Source organism: Aristolochia californica, unplaced genomic scaffold (assembly GCF_029961685.1).
Source record: "Aristolochia californica isolate CCGP_79_NKW_82.1479 unplaced genomic scaffold, dmAriCali1.0.hap1 SCAF_2, whole genome shotgun sequence".
Taxonomy (NCBI): Eukaryota; Viridiplantae; Streptophyta; class Magnoliopsida; order Piperales; family Aristolochiaceae; genus Aristolochia; species Aristolochia californica.
Window position 1 is genome coordinate 603,185 of NW_027181881.1, and position 9,800 is coordinate 612,984.

The 9,800-nt window shown below is 37.6% G+C and overlaps 1 protein-coding gene and 1 long non-coding RNA gene across 2 annotated transcripts; one reads left to right on the plus strand and one right to left on the minus strand.

The window, feature by feature from the left end:
* The first annotated feature begins 1,123 nt into the window (after window positions 1-1,123).
* Window positions 1,124-2,989, plus strand: LOC137956329 (probable pectinesterase/pectinesterase inhibitor 21). The gene is made up of 2 exons (XM_068803781.1): window positions 1,124-2,198; window positions 2,295-2,989. The coding sequence occupies exons 1-2, from the start codon at window positions 1,124-1,126 to the stop codon at window positions 2,987-2,989; spliced, it is 1,770 nt and encodes a 589-aa protein (XP_068659882.1).
* Window positions 2,990-4,203: 1,214 nt separating this feature from the next.
* On the minus strand, window positions 4,204-9,481 carry LOC137955349 (uncharacterized). Its single transcript, XR_011113144.1, has 3 exons — window positions 9,393-9,481; window positions 5,054-5,415; window positions 4,204-4,252 (listed from the first exon to the last, which is right to left on the minus strand). It is a non-coding gene; the product is annotated as an uncharacterized lncRNA (long non-coding RNA).
* Window positions 9,482-9,800: the final 319 nt, after the last annotated feature.

Sequence of the window (9,800 nt, forward strand, 5' to 3'; positions counted from 1 at the left end):
CTCCCTCCCTGTTTTTTGGCACCAATGTGGAAGGCTAGGAGGGGTGCCCCTCTCCTCTCTTTATCTTTTATAAGAGGACTAGGGGAGAGCTTCAAGGCTTCCACACTACTATATATTCACTTTTTTTTTTTTTTTTTTGGTCTTGTTATGATAGATCTCAACCATCATCAAACCTTCAAAATCTCATACTGCTAAAAATTTTGGATAATTTTTAAGTATTAGTCTCTTAGAGGCCATACTACCGAAAGTATTTCCATATGTAGCTAAATTCTAAATAAAACCCTTTTGAAATTAATAAAAACCCATTAAGTGAAAGATTTTTTTTGCTCTTTTCTTCGTAAACTATTCAAATCCGACCAAACGAAACTCTAAGAAGGTATTAAGAAGTCATAGTGAAACACCCACGACATGGATCGGACCGTATGGAATGGAACAAGCAAGAGTCGTCTCAATGTGGATCGAAATGCATAAATCATATGCATGTTGATTACTAAATCCAAGTAATTTGGACTCAAAGAGGTATTTTTGTCATTTTAATTGGATTTTTTTAATTAATTGGGTTAATAATTATCTTTATTTGTTATCTATTAAGCTCATATTTTATCATGAATTCTATTAAAAAAATACTTAATTTGAAGTATACAACAGCCAAATGGTGGGATTTGGATAAGATAATCTATAAAATTCAGATTTTAAATAAGCAATTAATCATCCCCAATGATTGGCTATTTATTCTCACAGCTTGAGATAGTATGTAATTAGTTAGTTACTTTTTCTTATAATAAGTAGGAAGTTTTAGACCTCTGGTGGGATTTTTCTATCAAGAAGAAGAAGAAGTTACTGTGTTTGCTAAAAATGTCCCTCCATTTTCTCCTTCTATGACTGACAATGTCAATCGAAGGGAGGAATTAGCTTGTCGGAATGACAAGGATCACAAAAGATCGAAGAAAAAGGAAGGCCACGCAGAGAATACTCTCATGGCCTTTAAATTCCCTTCCCATGCAGCCCCGTCAACGTGGTGAAGGAATAAGATCTCTTTTCTTTGTTTCCATTCGAGCTTAAACCAATTTTAGCCTCCCCTTCCCTCTCCAGCAACAACAAGAAGCCATCCAAGGTCGTGGCCATGGGCTCATCCAATGGCTACGACGCGGAGAGGAAGGGCGGTCATATCGGCAAGAAGATTATCCTTGGTGGTGTCTCTGTAATGCTCGTCGTCGCTGTTGTGGTTGCAGTTGTGACCGTCGCACATAGACACAAGTCCAGTGATGGTCTCCCAGGTGAGAACGGGAACAACGGCGGCATTTCCACCTCTGTGAAGGCCGTCTCCACCATTTGTGCTCCTACTGACCACAGGGAATCCTGTGAGAATGTCCTGAATGAAGCGGTGAAGAGTAATGGAGGTAATACTGACCCAAAGGAGTTGGTGAAAGCGGCTTTCCATGCAGCCATTGAAGAGGTGAAGTCCGTCTTCAATCTCTCAATAGGGTTGGGAAAGAAGGAGAGTGACCCCATGACGAAAATGGCACTATCAGACTGTGAGGACCTGATGCAGAGTGCTATCCAGGAGTTGCAAGCTTCGTTCTCTGCGGTGGGGGACAAGGAGTTGCACACATTGTCTGATCGGGTGGATGACATCAAGAACTGGCTCAGTGCTGTGCTCTCCTATCAACAAGCTTGCATGGATGGAGTTCCTCACCCAGAGGTGAAATCTGCTATTTCGAATGGGATGATTAACGCTACCCAGCTGACTAGCAACGCCCTAGCCATTGTTTCAGAGATCTCTGCCATTATGTCCACATTCAATATTCCCCTCAACTTCAATAGCAACAAACGTCGGCTTTTGGAGAACGACGGGAGATTGCACGATATGGATGAAAAGGGATTCCCAACATGGCTCTCAACTGCCGATCGCAAGCTGTTGGCCTACAAAGATACTCAAAAACTGAGGCCCAATGTGGTGGTAGCTCAAGATGGAAGAGGCAATTACAGGACCATCAATGATGCTCTCAAGAACATCCCCAAATCCCGTTCTGGTCGTTATATTATCTACGTTAAAGCTGGTATTTACAGGGAACAAGTCCTGATCGACAATGATATGGAAAATATCTTCATGTATGGAGATGGCCCCAGAAGGACCGTTGTCACTGCTAGCAAGAACTTCGTAGATGGCACGCCCACTTACCAAACTGCCACATTTGGTAAGAAAACCCATCCAAATCTGAGAACGATTCGCTCCGATAATAGCTCAGAATTTTGCAGGAGTTCACTGGGCTGATTTTTATTTGTGTTTGCAGCGGCGGAAGGCAATGGGTTCATCTGCAAATCAATGGGTTTCCGCAACACAGCAGGCCCCGAGAAGCACCAAGCCGTGGCTCTCCGAGTGAAGTCGGATATGTCTGCCTTCTACAATTGCCGCATGGATGCTTACCAAGATACCCTTTACGTGCAGACGCATCGCCAATTTTACCGCAATTGCATCATCTCCGGCACAGTCGACTTCATCTTCGGCGACTCTGCGGTGGTAATCCAGAACAGTAAGCTTATCGTTCGCAAACCCATGGACAATCAGCAGAACATCGTTACAGCGCAAGGAAGGACAGACAAGCGTGAGCCCACCGGCATTGTGATCCACAACTGCAGAATCGTCCCTGAAACCAGGCTGTTCAACACGAGGTTCACCACCAAGACCTACCTTGGTCGACCATGGAAGGAGTACTCCAGGACCATTATCATGGAGAGCACCATCGCCGACTTCATCCAACCCGACGGCTACATGCCATGGGATGGTGACTTCGCCCTCAAAACCCTCTACTATGCAGAATACGCCAATCGGGGCCCTGGTGCCAGGACCACCAGGAGAGTGAGGTGGCCCGGTGTCAAGGTGATCAGCAGGAGGGAGGCTCTCCAGTACACCGTAGGAAGTTTCATCAATGGCAAATACTGGCTCCGAAGTACAGGCGCGCCATACATGCTCGGATTGAGGGCTTAAAAGACATGAAGCAAAGGAGGAGAGGAAGAAAAAACAGGCAAAAGACAGAGATCAAACAAAATAACCTTGAGAGAAAAGAGTAGTAATAAAAAATTTAATAGATATTTGAAAAGAGAGAGAGAGAGAGAGAGGGTCGATGATCATTCATTCAAACGCCCATCTGAAACTTGATTGTTCAATTCATGCCAGAGTACATCTTCAATTATGTATCTATTATTCTTTGCCAATTTCTCTTCCTAGCCCAGTTTCCTCTCCATATTTTCAGTTTCTTCATTTTTTTCTCCTTCAATGGTGCATATTTCTTCAAATTTATGTGGAGTGATCTGAACTTTGTTTCCCTCTCATTAAGAATGATAATCTACCTACCTAGCTTGAAATAATAGGGTTTTATCTGGAAAACATTAACCCATTAACAGAAGTGGATATAATATACATATCATCTATTGGATCATATTCGCCTGCCTCAAGGAAAATATTATCAAAAATACATTATATCAGGATTGTATCAATACTTCTTAAATTGATCCATACACACCAATACGAGACACCCACTCATAATTCACAGTTCCCTGTAACTTGATAGGACTATCTGCTGCACCAAGGGAGCATCAGATCCCATCTCAAGAATATAAGCAGCAAATAGCTGGCAGTATAAACAGATGTAACAAATATTCTCAATCTCACCTCCAAGGATCCGATCTTTTGCTAGGATGTTGCTACAAAGTCTGTAGAATGGCTAAAGACAGATTTCTCCAGTATGTTGTGATGAACCATCAAAGCAGACATTGGATTAGAATGATCTTTAGCACACGAGTAAGAAATAAAGTGGGAAGCATTGGCACAGGGGAAGGGAGAGGTTGAGAACTGAATTGAGGCAAATTTGGGAAGAAACCTGAGAACAGCCAACAAATTTGCTTAAGGTTCACAGAAAATCAGAAAAAGAAACAACTGGTTCCTTGTTCTTATCAATCATTTTCTTCTGTATAATGAAGTAAAGAGTATTCAACAGGACACATGTTAATCTTGTGTTGAACTGTTGTAAAGGATATCTACAGCAATGTCGAGACAAGGGCATAATCTTGCCTGTAAATATAATAAACAATACAAAAACAAATTCAAAACACTATAGTTGGAAAGTTAATATCCGTTGGTGGACGTTGATTTTCACTTATCCAATATCAGAAGCTTTCTCTGAAGTCCAATAACACCCGGATCCTCCAGTCGTCTCTTTCCACAACTCAGAATTCTCTGCACGCTCCACATCTGGCACAAAAGAATTAGGCTCTATAAATCCAAAAACCCAAAATGCCAACATAAGAAATTCTTCAAAGAAAATGAAAAAATAAAAAAAAATATCGCTCCATCAAGTTATTTTCATTCCATGAACATTAACCCCAAAATTTCAGATCTCTGATCTGGTTGTGGACAACCAGCATTACAAAAGCAAGAATCGAGTCATAGGCATGAAGAAAGAAAGTCACAGATCTAAGTATGTTTCTTATAAATCCTAAAATAAATATCACTAAAATGCAGTTTATGTAGTTGAGTTTGCAACTAGCAAATAACCTTTCCACCCCATTCTAAGTTCTGACAACAATTTGTTTCTATTTCACTCATTCATATGGAAACCATTAGCACACAGAAAACCACAGTAGCCTTCCATGATCATAAAAATTGTTCAGTTTGATGTTCTAGTGGATAAAATTTTAGATGAGTTGATTAACTCTGTTAAGTAGATTTATTCTGCATTGCATCACTTTCTCTCTCCATACAAGACTAATCATAGAATTTTAAGGTCATAGGTAAATAAGATGTGCTCCATACAAGAAATAAAATGCAATGGTGAAAATGTGATTATTCTCAAATAGTTGTGACTGCAATGGATGCGTCACATTCTCATTATTTCTTGTAAACATTACATATATGCAATCCTTTCTCTTCTTGTTTCTGAAACCATTTCCATGGCTTCCCTTGTATGCCAACATGTATAGTCGTTGTAAATGGGATGACCGTAATTTAATATTGAAAAATAGTTGGGCTTTGAGCAGGTAGAACTAGATTTACCATAGCTTTGAGGGAATTCACAAATTCAGCCACTTTATAAACCATAAAACAAGTTTTAATCCCCGTAAACCTGTTCTCCATCCCCCTGATTATCCAGCAAAGGGATCTTATGAACGCCCTTTCAAGCTTGTAAAGGTTTCCAGATGTAGCTATCAGAGCACACTAGAAAGGTGAAAGAACAATTCCAATTGGAGAATGATTGTCACAGACATCACAATCCTCAAACTTTTCTCTGCTCAAAAACCTTTCCACAACAGCCCAAGCTTTATATCCCACCAGATAACATTTTCAAGCAGTCAATCACCGGTCAAACCTACTTAAAACATCAGGAGCCATCAACAGCAATCTCCACAACCAGTGACCTGCAATAAGTAAAAACTACGATAAGAACACTATGCTGAAAACTTCAACAGTTGTCTAACATCAAATAGCACTAAGCCAAAACCACAAGCTAACACCAAAATGATAAGCAAAAACTATTTAGGCAAGAGATGTAATAACTTTCAGGGAAACATTGCAAATATGGAAAAAGATGAAAACAGCTTCTCTATCAGAAAAATATTGTGGGAAATATTTAAGTTGGGTTCAAATTTTTTGCCCCTTTTCTTAAAAAGGTGTTTTCCACCTTTTACTTTCCAATTTTGCCAGATATCCAGAAAAGCACCATAAAATCCACACTTAATGTAGTTGCCTCTCCATCTGTACATCAAGTATGACCTAACTGCGCTTGAATTCATTAATTAGAACACGGTGTATTTTGCTAAATTTATGACAAAAGCGCAAAACTGAGGACCTGCCCTCTAAGAAAAGAATACAACTGCATCTTAAGAACAAACAAATCTTGAAAGACCAATTGATGAACAACACTTTACCACCTGACCATCTTGAACACTTAGCCAAGAATGTAAGGGGGGATATTTGTTGTGATTTGGTTCCAAACGGATGAAATCAAATATCATGCAGCTAAATTGAACACTTACTTGGATATCTTCAAAATAAAAGGATAAATTGGCACAAAAGAAAAAAAATAAAAAATTAAATTTGTAAACGACCAATCTCCTTTCAAAGTTACTTTAGTTACTCTCAATTTGTATTAATGTTTTTTTTTCTCAATCAGCAACCATATTTTTACTTATCCTGGCACAATCGCTAACTCATGCTATCATCAACTATAACGTGCATCTGTGCATTACTTTAGCATAATTCAACTAGTTTCACTAATCACTATATAAGATATCCCAAACATTTAACATGGTAATGTTGGTTTAAGCTTTTTGTTAAAATTTGGCTGTAAATCCATCCCAATATGACTAGCCGAAGTTAGAAAGTCATTTTCTGACAAAAAACTATAGATTTTTCTTAACACATTTATCTCAATAACACTCCTCACATCCAAACTTATACAAACTAATAAGACAGACATCCTACTCCAACACTAAAAGTTGGGTCCAGGTCCATCTCAAAATAATTAGCCAAAATTAGGAGGTCATTCCTAACGCTCCTCTTCACATCCAAGCTTATACAAACTAATAAGATAGGCATCCTACTCCGTTACCATGTTTAAAGTTGGGTCCAGGTCCATCTCATCTTAAAATGATTAACTGAAATTAGGAGGTCAGTCCCAGCTAATAATTATAGGATTTTTCTTAACATTTATTTATGTGGAATTATTCTCACTTACACTTTCCGTTAGACTTAAAGTTTGGCTTTACTAAAAGACAAATATGCACTTCGAATAAATACCAATTTGTTGGATCGTTAAACATGTGCATAAATTCATAGTTAATAAATATTCGCCTGTATATGTTTTCAACTATTTCTATGTCAAATTTTCTCCTTCTCCAAGTCGTTTTATTTCAAAAGAGTTATGTACACAGAAAATAGTGTCCCAAATAAATTGGCCAAAGGAATTCCGTGGCAATTGATTGTTGCTAGGAACTCTTTCCCTAGTAATCTTTGGGATGGCTTTCCTCCCTCTCTTGTATTCATGATTTTTAATCAATAAAAAGCTGCATCCCATTTACATTTTATCAAGGTCATATTAGTTGCAAGTTAACCAACAATTACTTCAAAATTTCATGTCCAAAAAATATGTCAACATTTTGAGAAGGATGGTAGGTTTCAGACCATTTATCTCGTTGTGGATCCAAGAGCCAACTACATAGGACAGCAAATCTAAGAAGTAAAATAGCAAGATAAAGATAAATTGAAGCGCCAGAGAGTGAAATGGAACAAAAAGACAGAGAAAGAGAAAAGAATCCAAGAAGCTCAATATGCCAAGAAGATATAAGGTATCACGTGAAAAGGAAAGACAGTTCCCACAACAAGCTGGCGGAGAGAATTAACAGCAGGCCAGAAATCAACAAAAGAAAGTTTTGCATATATAATATTTGACTGAATCAGGACATAAATAAAATTGAAGGAATAGTCCGCTTCACTATGATCTTTATCGCATGACAATAATAGCACTTAACCAAGAATGATTAGGTACATTAAACAAGTCATTGCAATCACAATTTCGTTCAATTAATGGTATTTTGTCCAAGGCCAGCAAGCCCCCTTGGCACCACTGGCAGGCCTTCCATGAGATTCTGGATGCATGTGCTGAGATCAGCAAACCCTTTTTGCTGATTCTCTTGTAAACAAGGGGTGGCCCTCCAATCCCTCATTGTAAGTGTGACAAGCAAAATTTGCTTTTATAGTAGCATTAGACTATATTTATAGACATTGCGACAAAAAAAAAAACTTTAGCCAAAAAATCCATTCACCATATGAACAAACAATAGGGCTCAAAAAGATGGAAAGGACCCAGAGATGACATCAACCTCTAACTTGAGGAATCAAATATTTAATCAAGAATTAGCTGTCTACTCAGACTTCATTCCTCTCAATGTTCTAAAAGTTGGCATTTACAGGAATTAATCAATGAAGAGAAAAGCCTGACAATTCCAACAATGACAAGACCTCTTCTTTTTGCTTTGAATGGCAAGGCAAGGCCTCTATTTTTTCTTGAACGATGATTAAACACATGCATAACTAAAGCTGAAGCCCAGGTGAGTCTTGAACCGAAGTACTCATACTAGAACAACTTAACTAACCATAGATCACTCCTAAATGGGGGAGTTAAAGTGAAATAATGAATAATGTGCCATGATATACACATAGTACAACTTAGATTTGCACAAAAAAATGTGGCCACAATTCCCCATTACTAGAAAACAGAAAAAAAAAAAAACACAAAATGCAAAGTAGATGGCCTTGTAATTCACAATTCATTCCACTTTCTAATGCAGTCTCCTTTTTGTGCATTAATCCTACTGAAATAAACCTAACGCATCCAACTTATATATGTCACTTCATGAATTGCACTATTGTCATCCCCAATAAAGTGTTCCTTCATAATGGAAGATACTCCCAGGCATGAGACTGCCCTACATTTATCACTTCTTTTTAAAAGTTGACAAAAGAAGTTAATTAATGTTCTAAGCATCATAGTTTCAAAACAAGTAAGATAAACATTTTCAATTGTAAAAGCTGTTACATCATCAAATATATTCAACTTAAGGTTGAGATCATGAATTTGATGCCCTCTCTGAACTCAAATTTGTTTTTATCAAACATTCAGAAAAACATAAATTCTTTTCATCACTTAGACGAGACTTGCAGTGCCCTTTTTTCTTATGGTGGGTCGCCCAAGAAATGGGCGAATAAAAAACAGGATATATCCCTTCCCTTTAATAATTGTTTCAAAAGGACAGGATCAACTCGATCATGTTTGAGAACAACAAAGAATTTCAACAAAAGCCTATTAAAAAAGAAAGAAAGAAACTACCAAAAAGGGACAAAAATCCAAAGAAACAAGGCTAAGCACCAAAATTATGCAGACTTTGCTTTAATGTAACTCAGTTAACTCTCAAGTCAATTCTCTTCTTCAGACCACAAATAAATCTGTTACATGCTTCTTCTTTTTTCAACAATGCCTTTTACAGAAATTAAAATTCAAAAAGCTCACAACTAAATAACCAAAAGGAACTTCAATTCTGCAAAGAATTTACCCGCTATATATGGCTATCACACCAAAAAATTGATTGCTAAACCGAATCTACTACTCTGATAATAGATGATAGAAAAAATGTTCTAACCATAAAGAAAAAAAAGAACAGAGAAACAAATAAAAAAACTAATCAGTACAACAAGAAAAGTTCTTTATATGGATAATATAATGGGCCCTGAATTCCCATTTCCAATTCCTCAAAAGGTTTCAAAGTAATTGAAAGCATAATGCCGACATATGTTTATATGGTTTTCCAAATTAAGCAGAAGAGAAAATGAAATATACCCAACAAATAGACTTGGGGACTTCCAAACACATCATGAAAGCAAACTTGCAGTACTTTGCGAACCGGTGAATTCTACTCCTGAACTGGCTTTAGATAAAGATGATTCTGCAATGACCAAACTAGAGCATCATACCTGTAGCTTAGCAAAAGAAAAATAACAAATAAAGATAGTAAACAACAATAACGGTGATGAAAATGAAAACTTCGCCTGTTTATAACTTTCAAGTGATGAGTAATAATAAAAGTTGTTGTTTATTGACATGGTAGACATTGCAGAAGATGGGCTGCAATCTAGAGTTCATTACCCACTGAAAAATATCACCACTCAAACTGAAACATATACTTTTTTGTTGTCAGTCCATATGTCTGCAGTCAATGTCTTGAAACTCAACCCAGACGAGATAACG